The following is a 19721-nucleotide window of genomic DNA, read 5'->3' on the forward strand; positions in this document are numbered from 1 at the left end:
CCCAAATCGCCCTGGGATTTTGGAAATAATTACAAACTGGCCAGAAGGTGAAAATTTTGGTCTTGCCGATGAAGAGGAGCAAGAACAAGTGCCCCGGGCTGATGAAGCCCCGCCATACAACCAACTGGCAGCAGATGAAACTCGCTACGCTCTTTTCACTGACGGTTCCTGTCGCATCGTGGGGATGAACCGGAAGTGGAAAGCAGCCGTATGGAGCCCCACACGACAGGTTGCACAAGCTACTGAAGGAGAAGGTGGATCAAGTCAACTTGCTGAACTCAAAGCCGTTCAGCTGGCCCTGGACATTGCTGAAAGAGAGAAGTGGCCAAAGCTTTACCTTTCCACTGATTCATGGATGGTAGCCAATGCTCCGTGGGGCTGGCTGGAAAGATGGAAAAAAGCTAACTGGCAACGTAGGGGAAAACCAATCTGGGCTGCTGATGAGTGGAAAGACATTGCCAGTCGGGTAGAGAAGCTACCCGTAAAGGCCGTCATGTAGATGCCCATGTCCCCAAGAGTCGGGCTAATGAGGAGCACCAACACAATGAGCAAGTAGATCAGGCTGCAAGGATAGAGGTGTCACAGATAGACTTAGACTGGCAACACAAGGGAGAGTTGTTCCTGGCTCGATGGGCCCACGATGCCTCAGGTCACCAAGGCAGAGATGCTACCTATAAGTGGGCACGAGACCGAGGGGTGGATCTCACCATGGACAGTATTTCCCAGGTTATCCATGACTGTGAGACGTGTGCTGCCATCAAGCAAGCCAAGCGAGTGAAGCCTCTCTGGTATGGGGGGCGGTGGTCTAAATATAAGTATGGGGAGGCCTGGCAGATTGACTACATCACACTGCCTCAGACACGCCAAGGCAAGCGCCACGTGCTGACCATGGTAGAAGCCACCACTGGATGGTTGGAGACCTACCCTGTGCCTCATGCCACTGCCCGCAACACCATCCTGGGCCTGGAAAAACAAGTCCTTTGGAGACATGGTACCCCTGAGAGAATTGAGTCAGACAATGGGACTCATTTCAAGAACAGCCTCATAAGCACCTGGGCCAGAGAACACGGCATCGAGTGGGTGCACCACATTCCTTATCACGCACCAGCGGCTGGGAAAGTGGAACGGTGCAATGGGCTGCTTAAAACCATCTTGAAGGCACTGGGTGGGGGGGACATTCAAGAACTGGGAGATTAATCTACCAAAGGCCACATGGTTAGTGAACACCCAAGGTTCCACTAATCGAGCAGGCCCTGCCCAGTCTGAGCCCTTGAGAACACCAGATGGGGACAAGGTTCCAGTGGTGCATATGAGAGGTATGCTAGGAAAAACTGTTTGGGTGAACCCTGCCTCCAGCAAAGACAATCCAATTCGGGGGGTGGTTTTTGCTCAAGGGCCAGGGTGTACCTGGTGGATCATGCAAAGGGATGGAAAGACCAGATGCATCCCCCAAGGAGACCTTGTTTTAGGGTGAACTACCTACAATACTGTGCCTGTATCTGTAACTGTATGGATGTCTATAATTTGAAGATTTTTAATTTGATTTGGCATGATGGTAGGGGAAAATTCGGGGTGGATAATGTTGAGGGTTAGTTCTTTCTTTTTTTTCCCTCTGTGGAATTTTCCCCATTGTCATGCTAAGATACCTGTTGACTGGGCCCTGGTGACAAGGGGGAGGGGACGGGAGGGAAGAGTGAAACCCCGCGAGATTCAAACAGCCAGAAGAGGAAGCGGAAGGCTGGGTCTCGGCCCATTTCCCCCGCGGAGTTCGGACGAGAAGGACGATCGCCGCCGGTGTCCCATCCCTGCGTCGGGAAACCACCATCGGACCCTGCCCGGCTGTCTTCTTGCTGTGAACTACCACCATCCAGCACTCTACTGAGCACCGGGACCGACACCGTGAGCGGAGAGCTCTCTCTCTCCATCTCTCTCTCCCCCTGGGACAGCTCTGCCATCACCCCCAGCCCTCCTGCGGCTCTGCGGGACCTGCCCGTCCCCAGCACCGGGAACTGCAGCTCAGGGAAAAGGTGCCTGCAGCCAAAAAACACTGGGACTGAGTTACTGTTCTGTTTGTGGCTAATTTCATAGCTCTTGTTGTTCTTGTTTGTCTTGTTAAATATACTAGTAAAGAACTGTTATTCCTACCCCCATATCTTTGCCTGAGAGCTCTCTTAATTCCAAAATTATAATAATCGGAAGAATCACATTTTCTTTCAGTCCAAGGGGAAGCTTCTGCTTTCCTTGGCAAACACCTGTCCTTCAAACCAGGACAGCTTGGCAGGACCCCTGGGAAACTTGGGGCTGCTGTGGGACCCCCGCAGCCAGGACACTCTCTTTTCTCAGGAGGTCTCCTGAACTTTGCAGCATTCCCCTCTGAGCTGGGACACTCATTCCTCCCAGCAGGACTCCCAGAAAGTGTGGCAGCCCCCATTTGGGGGTTAGGGTTCATCAAGACACTCAGGAGCATTAATCCCTCATGTTCTGAGACCCTCCTGTAGTGATTAAGCCCCCATGTCCATGGGATCCCCAAGGTATTGACGCCCCTTGTGAGTGTGGCTGTGCTCATCAGGACCCCCAGGCCAGTAACACCTCATCCCTCTGCCTGGGACCCCCAAAGCCATGTCACCCTCATGAGAGGGGGGCGCTTCTGGTCTTTGCAGGACCCCCAGGGCTGTGGCAATAATTTTCTGGGGGACAGAGCTCTGTGGGATCCCCATGGCTGTGGGGTCTGGAAGGGGTGGGTGTCCTTAACACAAGGGTCCCCCATTCTGACCCTGGCAAGTGGCCACCCAGTGCCAAGTGCTTCAGTCATCCTTCCATCCTCCCCTCCACCTTCCCACATTCCTGATCCGCTCCCTAGAGGGGCTTTTCTATGCGCCCCCTTCCCCAGCCAGGTGACAGTGGCCTGGATATTTGTGTTGGGCCTTGCCTTTGCTTTGGTTTGGCCCCGCGAGAGAACCCAAAAAATATCCCCCAAATCCTCCTGGCTCCCCGTTTGTGCCTCCTGGTCCCCACACCCGTGTCCTGCTCCCTCCCAAGCTGCCCATCAATAATCCTATTTTCAAGCTGTTGGAAGGGGCATCTGCACACACACATGGGCCAAGAGGTGTGTGCCCTCAATTAAAGAAAAGGTTGTGGAGGTCAGCAATAAAGGGGCTGTGGCATACAAGGAAGGCCACTTAACCTGCCCCAAAACTGAGCAGATAAAGCAGAAAACAGCAATGCAAATCGCCACTCAGAAGAGCAGAAGAAATGACTCCACAAAATGGCTAAACTGAGGATCTTTGCTAAAATCATCTGCAACTTCATTCTGTGTCAAATCCCCTTTCAGCTCTTCAAATGTTTTAAGGCAGCAGTTGACAATACTTGAACAGCATAAAATGTCACTAGAGTGGCACAGAGCTTTCTCAGAATTCCTGTTCTATATATAAATGTGTGTATATATATATATATATGTACACACACGTAAAAATACATAGAATTTGCTGTTAGCAGGAGGAACTGGTGCTTTTTGCAGGGCTGTGTCAGAGCTGCTGGCTCTCAGCAGTGGAACAGCGCCTTCCAAACACCCGTGAAGTTTGGACTCCAAACACCCGTGGGGCTGGGCTCCTTCGGCACGTTTGATCTCCAAGTGGGAGAAAAGCGAGATTAGTTCCAGACCGTGATTTCCGCCCCCCCCACCCCACCCAGGTCTCTACTTAGCTCTCTTAAAATTCCAACACTTCTGGCGCATCCATGAGGAAACTGAGGCAGGCTGGAAGCACAGGGGAAATAAACACTAGGGACTCAAGGGCGTGCTTGCAAGAGCAAAGGAATCAAGCAGCTTTAAGCACAATTAACTGATTTTGGTTACGTTTAATACAGAAGTAAGAGTTTTCTGGCTGGTACACAGAGCAGGCCATTCACAGCCGCCTTTAAAAAAAGAAAGTCCGCTATTAAGAAGGTCCAAGATTTCAAGCTTGCGTTCTTGTGGCTGCATGTGGCAGTCGGGGTTGTGAGGGTGGCATTAGGCCACAAGTTTGTCGCGCTGCAGGAGACACGGGAGGGACCGAGTGTCCCCTGCACTGACAGGGCGCGGCCCCGCCCGTCGTGAGGGCAGCGCTGGACACGCCCTTTTTCTGCTGAACACGCCCCCTTCCGCCTCTGAAACCGCCCCCTCGTCTGCGGCTCCGCCCCCAAGCGCCTCGCGCGCCTCTCATTGGCCCTCGCGCCCACTGCGACCTCCCATTGGCTGGGGGAGTCGCCTCGTGCGCGCCGCGGCCTCCCATTGGCTGCGGCTGCCGCTGGTGTTGTTATTCCTGTTACTGCTCTAAGCGGGAGCGGCGCGGGTGGCACCTGTCACCTCTGCTCGCCTCCTGTCGCCTCCGGCCACCTTTTATCACTTTTTGTCACCTTTTATCGCCTCTTATCGCCTTTTATCAACTCCCGCCTCTCACTGCCATCTCTTTGCACCTCTTACTTCTTGCCGTCTCTTGTCCCCCGTCCCCGGTTACTTGCCGGAGCTCGCTCTCTCGGTCCCTGCCCGGGCCATGTCACTGCGCGGTGGCCGCGGGCTGGCGGCCATCTCCCCTCTGCCCTCCCCGGGCACAGCCGCGCTCACGCCGCTGTCACTGGATAGGGCTGACCCGGCGGTCCCGGACAGGTGACGGGGGTGGCCGGGGTGCCTTTGTCCGGGGCTCGTGCCAAAGGACGCTTTTTGGGATCCCTCCTTCAGCTCCTGCCCCCGCCTCGCCGGGGCAAGAAGGGGCACCCGGGCCACGGACACTGCCCCGTGTCACCGACACTTGTCCGCCCGCAGGTACCAGGACACCCCTCAGAGGGGACGCGGGGCGCTGCCCCTCCCGCGGCTGTGGCACACGCTGTCCCCGGAGCCGCTGGCCTCGGACTGTCCCGGGGACTCGGTGTCCTCGCAGCCCACGGATCCAGGTGAGGGACTGCGGCTGCTCCGCCCCACAGCCGTCCCCAACCGCTGCTGGCTCTGGGGTCGTGCCGAAGGTGTGGGAGGGGGGTCCGAGGGGCTCGAGGCTTTTTGGGGAGTGATGGGCAGGAGCCCGTGCCTGCGGTCCCTGGGGCTCAGCCAGGAGCCGCTCCGCTGGGGACCCTGCTCGGGGTGACGCGCAGCATTCCATGCGGGACCGCTGCTCCCGACGGCGCTGCCACCCGCCTGCTGGGGGCCTCCCTGCCCGGACCCATCCTGCCCGCTGTCCTGGGCTGCGGCCAGCTCCCCGATCCCCACACCGCGGCTATCCCTGTCCCTTGTTCCCGCAGCACTGGCACCGGACTCCCCCACACAGCAGAGCTCCGCAGCCGTGAGGGAAAAGTGAGTGGCCCCATCCCCGTGTCCCCCCGGGGATACCTCCTGGCCCTGGCCCTGGCCCTGGCCCTGCCTCTCCCGAGCAGCAGGGCTCGGTCTAAGCCCGGCTGTGTCCCCCAGTCTGTGTCTGGGAGGTGACAACCTGGGCTGCTTGGGCAGGGATGCGGATGCCATGCCCCCATAAAGCTCATCTCTGCTCTCCCCACAGCTTCCAGAAAATGATGCCGAACTCTGGGAGACGTCTCAAAGAGTAAGTGGAGGGGCTGTGTCCTTGCGGCAGGACACGAATGCTAGGCTGTCCCCGTGCTCAGGCTGTCCCTGTCCCAGACCCAAGAGCCAGGCTGTCCCCGTGCCCCTGCTGGGGTCCCACTCAGGCCATTGGTGTTCGTTCAGTACCTGCCCCAGGTTCCTTTGGGGAGCTGTGGCTGCCCCGGGGAGCTGTTACCCCACCCTGAGGACGTAGGGGACAGAGGTGACAGTGGCAGAGGGCTGGGACACAGCGCTTTCATTCCATCCTTTCCTTTCCTTTCCCTCCTCTTGCAGCAGGAAGCTCCTTGGCCAGAGGATGCACTCCTTGCCGGTAGGTGCTGGAGGCTGTGCAGGATCCTGCCGAGTCCCCGGACGAGCAGGGACGAGGAAGATGGAGCCAGCAGCGGGGGCAGGGATCCCGCACCTGTGCAGCACCTCTCACCCCCTGGCTGTCCCACAGAAGTGTCAGCTGGAAGCCAGACCGGTCCTGAAGGACATCTCCCAGCTCCAGGTGCGCAGGGACAGAGTGCAGCAGCGCCAGACGGAGCCCGAGGATGAGGGGGCAGCGGGACCTGGGGGTCAGGGAGGGGGCAGAGGGGTGCTGATCCCGTGTCTTCCCCCGCTGCAGGAGGGCTTTGGCCCCAAAAAGCTGCAGAGGCCGGGCCAGCGGGACCGGCTGCCCGCCGGCCATGGGGCTGCCAGGAGGAACCTTCTTGCCCAGAGCCCTTCCCGCACACCAGAACTGCTGGTGAGAGACTGGAGGGTTCGGGAGGGCACCAAGAATGGCTGATCCTGCGGCTGGACGCGTTGGAGCTGCTGCCACAACCTCCCCATGGGTGGGGGCCTGCGGATGTGGGAGATGGGCGGGCTGGGAGGTCATTGGGACACCCTGACTGCAAGCCTGGAATGCACTGGGAGGTGGATGGAGCTTGGGTACGGGATCCATCCCTGCGTGGGGGTGGAAAGCAGCTGACAGGACTTGTCCCCTTCACCATCTCCTCTGCTTCTCCCCCAAGTCCCCCCAGCTGGTGCTCTGGCAGAGCGATGCCACCATGTGCCAGGGGATGGAGAACGGGCTGACCACGCCAGTGATGAAGAAGGAGGAGGCAAAGCTGGTATGTGGCAGCCTTTGGCATAGGATGGAGCCCCACAGTCCCCTCTCGGGGTCTCCAAAGGGGCCCAAGGTCCCTGAGGTGGGGGCTGGTTGGTGAGCAGCACCAGCCCTGCTGCTGGGGGCTCCCAACACCCCAGGCAGCAGCACGGGCTCTCCCCACAGCGTGCGGGGAAGCGCAGCCAGTGCCGGCAGCTCTTCCGCTCGTCCTGGCTGCCCGGCAGTGTCCCCAGGCCCGTCCTGAAGCGGGGACAGCCCTCGCACAGGGGCACCCCTGTCAAGGCTAAGAAGCAGAAGAGGGTGTCTGGCAGTCCTGACCAGGAGGCGTCGGTGCAGTTGGTGGGTGATGGGGAAGGGGAGGAGTGGGACCAGCCTGTCCAGCAGCACTGGGCCACGTCCCTGCTGTTCCAGAGCCTCTGATGTCATCTGGGGCTGTGTGTGTCTCCACAGGGAGTGGGGCTGGAGCCTTCCAGATCCGCCCAGCTTGAGGAGATGGAGAAAGTGCTGGCCAGCGATGAGCAGGAGCTCATTGGGGACTTCTCCATGGTAGAGCCACGAGGATGGGGCAGGGCTGCATTATTGGGAACAGGGACCATCACTGGAGCCCTGCAAGAGCCCAAAGCCAGCTGGTGGCCCTTGGCTGGGGACACAGGGCTGTGACTGCCCAGCATGCAGTCCCTGCACTGGATAAAGAGCCCCATCACTGCTCCTCTGGGTCCATGCCAATGCCACGGCCACATGTATCTGCCCTTTCCCCTCCTGTGGGTGCAGAACTGACCACTGGGAGCTCCTGGGCTGGGGGGACAGGTGCCACCCCCAGGACGTGTCCCTAGGACAGGGATGACCCCGCATCCTCTCTCCTCCAGCCTCACCTCCTGCCGACGGTGGAAGGGAAGGACCCAAGCCTGAAGTACATCTCCCCTGGCACGGTAAGGGGACAGTGACCCTTTGCCAGGCCCCCCAAGGGGCTGCCTGCCTATTCCACCCCCCACCTGCCCCCGTGTGTCCCCCCTTGGTGACTTGTTCCCCCCGCAGCTGGTGGCAGTGCTGACGGGGCACTTCAGCAGCTTCCTCGAGAGCAGCATCGTGGTGGACTGCCGGTACCCCTACGAATACGAGGGGGGCCACATCACGGTCAGAACTCCACGCTCCCCCCGCCCTCTGTGCTCCTGGGACTGGGAGGAACGGGAGGAACCGCCACGAGGGGTTGAGCATAACGCCAGCAAGGGGTTCAGGATCGCCCGGGATTTGTTGAGTACCCTCTGAGAGATGAAGCAAAGATATAGAGCTCCCAGAGAGGAGTAAAGCAGCCTCACCAGAGGTACTCTGAGCCTCCAGAGAGCTTGAGCAGCCCCTCAGGAAGGGTACAGAGCTGCCCAGAGGGACAGAGCAGCCCCAAGGGGAGTGTCAAGACACTCCCTAAAAGGTTGATTCCCAGCTGGAAAGAGGAGCATGACAGTGGGGGAGGCTGTGGGGCAGCGTCCGTGGGTCCCTGCAGAAAATGAAATGGGAGGCAGAGTGGAGAAAGGTGCCTCGTGTGTCCGTCCCCAGGGTGCTGTCAACCTGCCGCTGCAGCGGGATGTGGAGGAATTCCTGCTGGAGCAGCCCAGTGTGGCGCTGGACAGCAGCAAGAGGGTGATCGTCATCTTCCACTGCGAGTTCTCTGTTGAAAGGGGCCCCAAAATGTGAGCGATGCCTCGGTGGGGGGAGGGCACTTTGGGGTCTGCCCGTCCCCCAGGCACGCCTGGATCCCCTCACGGGGCTGATCCCGTGGCCTTTCCCTGAGTCACAGGTGCAAGTTCCTGCGGGAGAGGGATCGGTCCTGCCACGAGTACCCGCAGCTGCAGTACCCTGAGCTCTACGTCTTGAACGGGGGGTACCGCGAGTTCTTCTTCCAGTTCCCGGTGAGTCCCCTCCCGGTGTCCCCTCGCTGGCAGGAGCTGAGGGGGGCGCACGGCAGTGGGGAGGGGCAGTTCTGGCTCTGAGCCCCTTCCCTGCAATGGGGCTGACGGAGCCGTGCGTTGCAGAGCCACTGCGAGCCCCGGGACTATCGGCCCATGGCGCACCCGGCGTTCAAGGAGGAGCTGCGCAAATTCCGCGGGCAGAGCCGGCGCGGCCGGCGGGAGCTCTTGGTCCGCGGGCGGGACCTGTGACCATCCATCCATCCATCCATCCATCCATCCATCCATCCATCCATGCATCCCACCGGGGAACAACTGTAGGAAGAGTTCCCGTGGCCAGGGATGCGCCTCGGCTTGCTCTTGTTTGTTAGGATGTGTTTGGGAAGGTATTTAGAGTTAAGATTGGTTTTGCGTTTGTTTATTGTTACAAATGGTTTTGTTTTGTTTTTTGCTATAAGTATTTTTTATTTATGGTCTTCCATATTTTTTGTTTATTGTAAATAGTTTATTGTTATTAATATTTTTGTGTTTGTCTGTTGCTAGGATGGTTTGTTAATTACAATGTCTGTTAATAAACTCCTATTGTAGGAGAACAAACCTGGCTCCTGAGCTGTCCCTGCCCACACCAGGGCTCTGCAATAGGAACGGAGGGGTGGGGGGACGGGCAGGCTGGGATGGAGGACTCTGGGGCTCTGGGGACAGGGACAGCTGCTGGCAGAGGACAGGGATAGGGTTTCCCTGGGCTGTGGTGGCTTCCCCACAGACAAGGTGGGTGGGGAAGGGGCAAGTGTTGGCCCCTTGGCTGCTGCTCCTGCAGGGTGGGGCGGCAGCAGTATGGCCCTGGACCCGCATGGGACCCTCTTTCCTGGACATGCTGGGCTTGGCAGGACCCCTGGGAAACTTGGGGCTGCTGTGGGACCCCCGCAGCCAGGACACTCTCTTTTCTCAGGAGGTCTCCTGAACTTTGCAGCATTCCCCTCTGAGCTGGGACACTCATTCCTCCCAGCAGGACTCCCAGAAAGTGTGGCAGCCCCCATTTGGGGGTTAGGGTTCATCAAGACACTCAGGAGCATTAATCCCTCATGTTCTGAGACCCTCCTGTAGTGATTAAGCCCCCATGTCCATGGGATCCCCAAGGTATTGACGCCCCTTGTGAGTGTGGCTGTGCTCATCAGGACCCCCAGGCCAGTAACACCTCATCCCTCTGCCTGGGACCCCCAAAGCCATGTCACCCTCATGAGAGGGGGGCGCTTCTGGTCTTTGCAGGACCCCCAGGGCTGTGGCAATAATTTTCTGGGGGACAGAGCTCTGTGGGATCCCCATGGCTGTGGGGTCTGGAAGGGGTGGGTGTCCTTAACACAAGGGTCCCCCATTCTGACCCTGGCAAGTGGCCACCCAGTGCCAAGTGCTTCAGTCATCCTTCCATCCTCCCCTCCACCTTCCCACATTCCTGATCCGCTCCCTAGAGGGGCTTTTCTATGCGCCCCCTTCCCCAGCCAGGTGACAGCGGCCTGGATATTTGTGTTGGGCCTTGCCTTTGCTTTGGTTTGGCCCCGCGAGAGAACCCAAAAAATATCCCCCAAATCCTCCTGGCTCCCCGTTTGTGCCTCCTGGTCCCCACACCCGTGTCCTGCTCCCTCCCAAGCTGCCCATCAATAATCCTATTTTCAAGCTCTTGGAAGGGGCATCTGCACACACACATGGGCCAAGAGGTGTGTGCCCTCAATTAAAGAAAAGGTTGTGGAGGTCAGCAATAAAGGGGCTGTGGCATACGAGGAAGGCCACTTAACCTGCCCCAAAACTGAGCAGATAAAGCAGAAAACAGCAATGCAAATCACCACTCAGAAGAGCAGAAGAAATGACTACACAAAATGGCTAAACTGAGGATCTTTGCTAAAATCATCTGCAACTTCATTCTGTGTCAAATCCCCTTTCAGCTCTTCAAATGTTTTAAGGCAGCAGTTGACAATACTTGAACAGCATAAAATGTCACTAGAGTGGCACAGAGCTTTCTCAGAATTCCTGTTCTATATATAAATGTGTGTATATATATATATATATGTACACACACGTAAAAATACATAGAATTTGCTGTTAGCAGGAGGAACTGGTGCTTTTTGCAGGGCTGTGTCAGAGCTGCTGGCTCTCAGCAGTGGAACAGCGCCTTCCAAACACCCGTGAAGTTTGGACTCCAAACACCCGTGGGGCTGGGCTCCTTCGGCACGTTTGATCTCCAAGTGGGAGAAAAGCGAGATTAGTTCCAGACCGTGATTTCCGCCCCCCCCCCCCCCCCCCAGGTCTCTACTTAGCTCTCTTAAAATTCCAACACTTCTGGCGCATCCATGAGGAAACTGAGGCAGGCTGGAAGCACAGGGGAAATAAACACTAGGGACTCAAGGGCGTGCTTGCAAGAGCAAAGGAATCAAGCAGCTTTAAGCACAATTAACTGATTTTGGTTACGTTTAATACAGAAGTAAGAGTTTTCTGGCTGGTACACAGAGCAGGCCATTCACAGCCGCCTTTAAAAAAAGAAAGTCCGCTATTAAGAAGGTCCAAGATTTCAAGCTTGCGTTCTTGTGGCTGCATGTGGCAGTCGGGGTTGTGAGGGTGGCATTAGGGCACAAGTTTGTCGCGCTGCAGGAGACACGGGAGGGACCGAGTGTCCCCTGCACTGACAGGGCGCGGCCCCGCCCGTCGTGAGGGCAGCGCTGGACACGCCCTTTTTCTGCTGGACACGCCCTTTTCCTGCTGGACACGCCCCCTTTCGCCTCTGAAACCGCCCCCTCGTCTGCGGCTCCGCCCCCAAGCGCCTCGCGCGCCTCTCTTTGGCCCTCGCGCCCACTGCGACCTCCCATTGGCTGGGGGAGTCGCCTCGTGCGCGCCGCGGCCTCCCATTGGCTGCGGCTGCCGCTGGTGTTGTTATTCCTGTTACTGCTCTAAGCGGGAGCGGCGCGGGTGGCACCTGTCACCTCTGCTCGCCTCCTGTCGCCTCCGGCCACCTTTTATCACTTTTTGTCACCTTTTATCGCCTCTTATCGCCTTTTATCAACTCCCGCCTCTCACTGCCATCTCTTTGCACCTCTTACTTCTTGCCGTCTCTTGTCCCCCGTCCCCGGTTACTTGCCGGAGCTCGCTCTCTCGGTCCCTGCCCGGGCCATGTCACTGCGCGGTGGCCGCGGGCTGGCGGCCATCTCCCCTCTGCCCTCCCCGGGCACAGCCGCGCTCACGCCGCTGTCACTGGATAGGGCTGACCCGGCGGTCCCGGACAGGTGACGGGGGTGGCCGGGGTGCCTTTGTCCGGGGCTCGTGCCAAAGGACGCTTTTTGGGATCCCTCCTTCAGCTCCTGCCCCCGCCTCGCCGGGGCAAGAAGGGGCACCCGGGCCACGGACACTGCCCCGTGTCACCGACACTTGTCCGCCCGCAGGTACCAGGACACCCCTCAGAGGGGACGCGGGGCGCTGCCCCTCCCGCGGCTGTGGCACACGCTGTCCCCGGAGCCGCTGGCCTCGGACTGTCCCGGGGACTCGGTGTCCTCGCAGCCCACGGATCCAGGTAAGGGACTGCGGCTGCTCCGCCCCACAGCCGTCCCCAACCGCTGCTGGCTCTGGGGTCGTGCCGAAGGTGTGGGAGGGGGGTCCGAGGGGCTCGAGGCTTTTTGGGGAGTGATGGGCAGGAGCCCGTGCCTGCGGTCCCTGGGGCTCAGCCAGGAGCCGCTCCGCTGGGGACCCTGCTCGGGGTGACGCGCAGCATTCCATGCGGGACCGCTGCTCCCGACGGCGCTGCCACCCGCCTGCTGGGGGCCTCCCTGCCCGGACCCATCCTGCCCGCTGTCCTGGGCTGCGGCCAGCTCCCCGATCCCCACACCGCGGCTATCCCTGTCCCTTGTTCCCGCAGCACTGGCACCGGACTCCCCCACACAGCAGAGCTCCGCAGCCGTGAGGGAAAAGTGAGTGGCCCCATCCCCGTGTCCCCCCGGGGATACCTCCTGGCCCTGGCCCTGGCCCTGGCCCTGCCTCTCCCGAGCAGCAGGGCTCGGTCTAAGCCCGGCTGTGTCCCCCAGTCTGTGTCTGGGAGGTGACAACCTGGGCTGCTTGGGCAGGGATGCGGATGCCATGCCCCCATAAAGCTCATCTCTGCTCTCCCCACAGCTTCCAGAAAATGATGCCGAACTCTGGGAGACGTCTCAAAGAGTAAGTGGAGGGGCTGTGTCCTTGCGGCAGGACACGAATGCTAGGCTGTCCCCGTGCTCAGGCTGTCCCTGTCCCAGACCCAAGAGCCAGGCTGTCCCCGTGCCCCTGCTGGGGTCCCACTCAGGCCATTGGTGTTCGTTCAGTACCTGCCCCAGGTTCCTTTGGGGAGCTGTGGCTGCCCCGGGGAGCTGTTACCCCACCCTGAGGACGTAGGGGACAGAGGTGACAGTGGCAGAGGGCTGGGACACAGCGCTTTCATTCCATCCTTTCCTTTCCTTTCCCTCCTCTTGCAGCAGGAAGCTCCTTGGCCAGAGGATGCACTCCTTGCCGGTAGGTGCTGGAGGCTGTGCAGGATCCTGCCGAGTCCCCGGACGAGCAGGGACGAGGAAGATGGAGCCAGCAGCGGGGGCAGGGATCCCGCACCTGTGCAGCACCTCTCACCCCCTGGCTGTCCCACAGAAGTGTCAGCTGGAAGCCAGACCGGTCCTGAAGGACATCTCCCAGCTCCAGGTGCGCAGGGACAGAGTGCAGCAGCGCCAGACGGAGCCCGAGGATGAGGGGGCAGCGGGACCTGGGGGTCAGGGAGGGGGCAGAGGGGTGCTGATCCCGTGTCTTCCCCCGCTGCAGGAGGGCTTTGGCCCCAAAAAGCTGCAGAGGCCGGGCCAGCGGGACCGGCTGCCCGCCGGCCATGGGGCTGCCAGGAGGAACCTTCTTGCCCAGAGCCCTTCCCGCACACCAGAAGTGCTGGTGAGAGACTGGAGGGTTCGGGAGGGCACCAAGAATGGCTGATCCTGCGGCTGGACGCGTTGGAGCTGCTGCCACAACCTCCCCATGGGTGGGGGCCTGCGGATGTGGGAGATGGGCGGGCTGGGAGGTCATTGGGACACCCTGACTGCAAGCCTGGAATGCACTGGGAGGTGGATGGAGCTTGGGTACGGGATCCATCCCTGCCTGGGGGTGGAAAGCAGCTGACAGGACTTGTCCCCTTCACCATCTCCTCTGCTTCTCCCCCAAGTCCCCCCAGCTGGTGCTCTGGCAGAGCGATGCCACCATGTGCCAGGGGATGGAGAACGGGCTGACCACGCCAGTGATGAAGAAGGAGGAGGCAAAGCTGGTATGTGGCAGCCTTTGGCATAGGATGGAGCCCCACAGTCCCCTCTCGGGGTCTCCAAAGGGGCCCAAGGTCCCTGAGGTGGGGGCTGGTTGGTGAGCAGCACCAGCCCTGCTGCTGGGGGCTCCCAACACCCCAGGCAGCAGCACGGGCTCTCCCCACAGCGTGCGGGGAAGCGCAGCCAGTGCCGGCAGCTCTTCCGCTCGTCCTGGCTGCCCGGCAGTGTCCCCAGGCCCGTCCTGAAGCGGGGACAGCCCTCGCACAGGGGCACCCCTGTCAAGGCTAAGAAGCAGAAGAGGGTGTCTGGCAGTCCTGACCAGGAGGCGTCGGTGCAGTTGGTGGGTGATGGGGAAGGGGAGGAGTGGGACCAGCCTGTCCAGCAGCACTGGGCCACGTCCCTGCTGTTCCAGAGCCTCTGATGTCATCTGGGGCTGTGTGTGTCTCCACAGGGAGTGGGGCTGGAGCCTTCCAGATCCGCCCAGCTTGAGGAGATGGAGAAAGTGCTGGCCAGCGATGAGCAGGAGCTCATTGGGGACTTCTCCATGGTAGAGCCACGAGGATGGGGCAGGGCTGCATTATTGGGAACAGGGACCATCACTGGAGCCCTGCAAGAGCCCAAAGCCAGCTGGTGGCCCTTGGCTGGGGACACAGGGCTGTGACTGCCCAGCATGCAGTCCCTGCACTGGATAAAGAGCCCCATCACTGCTCCTCTGGGTCCATGCCAATGCCACGGCCACATGTATCTGCCCTTTCCCCTCCTGTGGGTGCAGAACTGACCACTGGGAGCTCCTGGGCTGGGGGGACAGGTGCCACCCCCAGGACGTGTCCCTAGGACAGGGATGACCCCGCATCCTCTCTCCTCCAGCCTCACCTCCTGCCGACGGTGGAAGGGAAGGACCCAAGCCTGAAGTACATCTCCCCTGGCACGGTAAGGGGACAGTGACCCTTTGCCAGGCCCCCCAAGGGGCTGCCTGCCTATTCCACCCCCCACCTGCCCCCGTGTGTCCCCCCTTGGTGACTTGTTCCCCCCGCAGCTGGTGGCAGTGCTGACGGGGCACTTCAGCAGCTTCCTCGAGAGCAGCATCGTGGTGGACTGCCGGTACCCCTACGAATACGAGGGGGGCCACATCACGGTCAGAACTCCACGCTCCCCCCGCCCTCTGTGCTCCTGGGACTGGGAGGAACGGGAGGAACCGCCACGAGGGGTTGAGCATAACGCCAGCAAGGGGTTCAGGATCGCCCGGGATTTGTTGAGTACCCTCTGAGAGATGAAGCAAAGATATAGAGCTCCCAGAGAGGAGTAAAGCAGCCTCACCAGAGGTACTCTGAGCCTCCAGAGAGCTTGAGCAGCCCCTCAGGAAGGGTACAGAGCTGCCCAGAGGGACAGAGCAGCCCCAAGGGGAGTGTCAAGACACTCCCTAAAAGGTTGATTCCCAGCTGGAAAGAGGAGTATGACAGTGGGGGAGGCTGTGGGGCAGCGTCCGTGGGTCCCTGCAGAAAATGAAATGGGAGGCAGAGTGGAGAAAGGTGCCTCGTGTGTCCGTCCCCAGGGTGCTGTCAACCTGCCGCTGCAGCGGGATGTGGAGGAATTCCTGCTGGAGCAGCCCAGTGTGGCGCTGGACAGCAGCAAGAGGGTGATCGTCATCTTCCACTGCGAGTTCTCTGTTGAAAGGGGCCCCAAAATGTGAGCGATGCCTCGGTGGGGGGAGGGCACTTTGGGGTCTGCCCGTCCCCCAGGCACGCCTGGATCCCCGCACGGGGCTGATCCCGTGGCCTTTCCCTGAGTCACAGGTGCAAGTTCCTGCGGGAGAGGGATCGGTCCTGCCACGAGTACCCGCAGCTGCAGTACCCTGAGCTCTACGTCTTGAACGGGGGGTACCGCGAGTTCTTCTTCCAGTTCCCGGTGAGTCCCCTCCCGGTGTCCCCTCGCTGGCAGGAGCTGAGGGGGGCGCACGGCAGTGGGGAGGGGCAGTTCTGGCTCTGAGCCCCTTCCCTGCAATGGGGCTGACGGAGCCGTGCGTTGCAGAGCCACTGCGAGCCCCGGGACTATCGGCCCATGGCGCACCCGGCGTTCAAGGAGGAGCTGCGCAAATTCCGCGGGCAGAGCCGGCATGGCCGGCGGGAGCTCTTGGTCCGCGGGCGGGACCTGTGACCATCCATCCATCCATCCATCCATCCATCCATCCATGCATCCCACCGGGGAACAACTGTAGGAAGAGTTCCCTTGGCCAGGGATGCGCCTCGGCTTGCTCTTGTTTGTTAGGATGTGTTTGGGAAGGTATTTAGATTTAAGATTGGTTTTGCGTTTGTTTATTGTTACAAATGGTTTTGTTTTGTTTTTTGCTATAAGTATTTTTTATTTATGGTCTTCCATATTTTTTGTTTATTGTAAATAGTTTATTGTTATTAATATTTTTGTGTTTGTCTGTTGCTAGGATGGTTTGTTAATTACAATGTCTGTTAATAAACTCCTATTGTAGGAGAACAAACCTGGCTCCTGAGCTGTCCCTGCCCACACCAGGGCTCTGCAATAGGAACGGAGGGGTGGGGGGACGGGCAGGCTGGGATGGAGGACTCTGGGGCTCTGGGGACAGGGACAGCTGCTGGCAGAGGACAGGGATAGGGTTTCCCTGGGCTGTGGTGGCTTCCCCACAGACAAGGTGGGTGGGGAAGGGGCAAGTGTTGGCCCCTTGGCTGCTGCTCCTGCAGGGTGGGGCGGCAGCAGTATGGCCCTGGACCCGCATGGGACCCTCTTTCCTGGACATGCTGGGCTTGTGTTGAGGGTTAGTTCTTTCTTTTTTTTCCCTCTGTGGAATTTTCCCCATTGTCATGCTAAGATACCTGTTGACTGGGCCCTGGTGACAAGGGGGAGGGGACGGGAGGGAAGAGTGAAACCCCGCGAGATTCAAACAGCCAGAAGAGGAAGCGGAAGGCTGGGCCTCGGCCCATTTCCCCCGGGGAGTTCGGACGAGAAGGACGATCGCCGCCGGAGTCCCATCCCTGCGTCGGGAAACCACCATCGGACCCTGCCCGGCTGTCTTCTCGCTGTGAACTACCACCATCCAGCACTCTACTGAGCACCGGGACCGACACCGTGAGCGGAGAGCTCTCTCTCTCCATCTCTCTCTCCCCCTGGGACAGCTCTGCCATCACCCCCAGCCCTCCTGCGGCTCTGCGGGACCTGCCCGTCCCCAGCACCGGGAACTGCAGCTCAGGGAAAAGGTGCCTGCAGCCAAAAAACACTGGGACTGAGTTACTGTTCTGTTTGTGGGTAATTTCATAGCTCTTGTTGTTCTTGTTTGTCTTGTTAAATATACTAGTAAAGAACTGTTATTCCTACCCCCATGTCTTTGCCTGAGAGCTCTCTTAATTCCAAAATTATAATAATCGGAAGAATCACATTTTCTTTCAGTCCAAGGGGAAGCTTCTGCTTTCCTTGGCAAACACCTGTCCTTCAAACCAGGACAGATTTTGGCCACCCAACGTGGGGCCCGAGGGCATTGAGAGAAAAGGGTGAAAAAGGAATAACAGTTCTTGAGTTACCTCAGTTTTGTGTTAGGTGGCATCATGTTGTCCAGCTTACCGTGGTTTGGGCTCCATGTGGCCACAGCTTTATCTCTCCCATTTGCAATCCCTTACTTGAACATGGGTCCTATAACTCAGGCTGCTGTAACTATTATCCAGTTCCTTTTGTGGGCTGATAACGTGAGAAATTCATGGATTTTTAACTTCCTCTGGAAGGTGGGCACATGGATTCGGAGCTATCACACTCTAACTGTATGTTTTTGGGGCTACTTTAATAATGGTACATACTGTGAGGATATGACACCAGGGAAAATTTTGTCCCAACCCCTTACACAGTTTTTTGGGTCTGCTCCACCAGCTTTTGAGGGGTTCAAATCTCTTCTAAGCAGTAATGATATCATACAGTGGCTGACATTGCTAATAGGCCTTGTAAACCTGTTCTATTTAACATTCCGAGATGAGGGGAGATTGACTTGGATGACAACCCTGATACGTCCCCCAAGGAATAGGGATCCTGCCCCAGAGCCTGGCCCTGCCCCAGAGCCTGGCTCTGCCCCAGAGACTAAGGACTCTGCCCCAGAGCCTGCCCCTGCCCCTGCCCCTGCCCCAGAGACTAAGGATTCTGCCCCAGAGACTAAAGATTCTGCCCCAGAGGTTAAGGATGTTGCCCCTGAGCCTGATTCTGCCCCAGAGCTCACCTCAGAAAGGAACCATCCAGAGTGGGTGGGGTTTCTAGTGAAGGAGATGGGCCAAATGCTGAAGGAGTACCTTTCCCCAGCTCTTGAGAAACTCTCCCTCTGCCTTAAAGAGGGAGAACCTGATGGTGCAGCAGTGGAATCCACAAATGTTACATCTCTCCAGGCTCCAGCTGAACTGCAAGGGCACTCACAGCCAGCAGCAGTTGCCCCCGTGGAAACTAGAAAGTCTAAGGTGAAAACAAAGCACCTAGATAATAATGATCAGAAAGCAGGGCCCTCACAACCAGCAGGGGAGCCAGAGGTTGAGATCGTCACAGAGTCCCTGTCATACGAGAGTCTCCGTACTCTGCGTAAAGATGTTGTACGAAGGGGCCGTGAGGCTTTTACAACGTGGTTACTGCGGGTCTGGGACCTTATGGGTACAGGTGTGCAGCTGGATGGTACTGAGGCAAGGAATTTGGGACCCCTGACCCAGGACTCAGGTGTGGATCACATATTCGTAAGGGAACGAGGCCCCCTTTCCCTCTGGGAGCGGCTTTTAATGAGTGTAAGAGAGAGGTTTGTCCATAGAGAGAGAATGCAGGAGCACCACCATAGAATGCGCTGGAAAACCGCTGAGGAGGGGATCCAACAGCTGAGAGAAGTAGCAATACTGGAAGTACAATACTGGGAGGGGTGGACAACATGACAATGACCCCGACAAGGTCAGGTGCACAGGGCAGATGTTGTGGAATCTGGCACACCTGGGGCCATCTCAATACACCACATTCATTGCAGCCATTAATGCTGACACCAACCACGAGGCAGTGGGTTCTGTTGCCGATAAGCTCAGAAATTTTGAGAGTATAATGAATGGCCCAATGCAGGCTCAGGTCTCTGCCGTGATTAGGGAACTCAGAGAGGAGTTCAAGGAGGAGATAAGAGGGGTGAGGGAGGAGATGAGGAAGGTCAATGCAGCACCAGTGCGAGTCACAGATCCCAGAGTTAAAGCCCAACGTCCCCCAGTTAGGGAGAGAGGATACACCCCACGAGCTGACCTGTGGTTCTTTCTGCGTGACCATGGGGAAGACATGAGGAGGTGGGATGGGAAACCCACTTCTGCCCTGGCAGCACGGGTGCGTCAACTCAGGGAGGGAAACACTAACCAAAGGAGCTCCACTAAAGTGAAGGTAGCCTCAACTTCCCATAACCAAGATGCAGGGTATTACAAAAGGGAGGATGATTTGTCAGATCCCCTTGAGGGAACCTCCAATATGTATGCCCAGGAAGGAAATAATAACCAGTGCTAGAGGGGCCCTGTCTCTAGCCAGGGAGAGGCACGGGAAAACCGGGTCTTTTGGACGGTGTGGATCCGATGGCCTGGCACATCAGAGCCACAAAAACATAGGGCATTAGTTGACACTGGTTCACAGGTCACCCTAATACCATCAGAACATGTTGGGGAAGAGCCTGTTTCTATTGCTGGGGTGACAGGGGGATCACAGGAATTGACTTTGCTGGAGGCTGAGGTGAGCCTGACTGGGAAAGAGTGGCAGAAGCATCCAATTGTGACTGGCCCAGAGGCACCGTGTATTCTAGGCATAGACTTCCTGAGGAATGGCTATTACAAAGACCCAAAAGG

General features: G+C 58.5%; 1 protein-coding gene across 1 annotated transcript; it reads left to right on the forward strand.

Annotated features, from left to right (window-relative positions):
• The first annotated feature begins 4529 nt into the window (after positions 1 to 4529).
• LOC134056671 (M-phase inducer phosphatase 2-like) lies at positions 4530 to 8827 on the forward strand. The gene is made up of 13 exons (XM_062513529.1): positions 4530 to 4642; positions 4799 to 5110; positions 5523 to 5564; positions 5858 to 5894; positions 6192 to 6311; positions 6607 to 6678; positions 6840 to 7049; positions 7125 to 7220; positions 7541 to 7603; positions 7710 to 7808; positions 8226 to 8359; positions 8467 to 8578; positions 8702 to 8827. Exons 1-13 carry the CDS (start codon positions 4530 to 4532, stop codon positions 8825 to 8827), a joined length of 1536 nt encoding a protein of 511 aa, XP_062369513.1.
• The last annotated feature ends 10894 nt before the right edge of the window (positions 8828 to 19721 follow it).

The sequence above is a fragment of the Cinclus cinclus genome, chromosome Z (genome assembly GCF_963662255.1).
Source record: "Cinclus cinclus chromosome Z, bCinCin1.1, whole genome shotgun sequence".
NCBI classification, from domain to species: domain Eukaryota; kingdom Metazoa; phylum Chordata; class Aves; order Passeriformes; family Cinclidae; genus Cinclus; species Cinclus cinclus.

Excerpts from the sequence above, each read along its gene's own strand:
- LOC134056671 (XM_062513529.1), top strand. The coding sequence starts at position 4,530 with ATGTCACTGCGCGGTGGCCGCGGGCTGGCGGCCATCTCCCCTCTGCCC. Across the intron at positions 5,111-5,522 it reads CGCTGGGGACCCTGCTCGGG|CTTCCAGAAAATGATGCCGA; the intron begins GTGACGCGCAGC and ends CTCTCCCCACAG. Across the intron at positions 5,565-5,857 it reads TCTGGGAGACGTCTCAAAGA|CAGGAAGCTCCTTGGCCAGA; the intron begins GTAAGTGGAGGG and ends CTCCTCTTGCAG.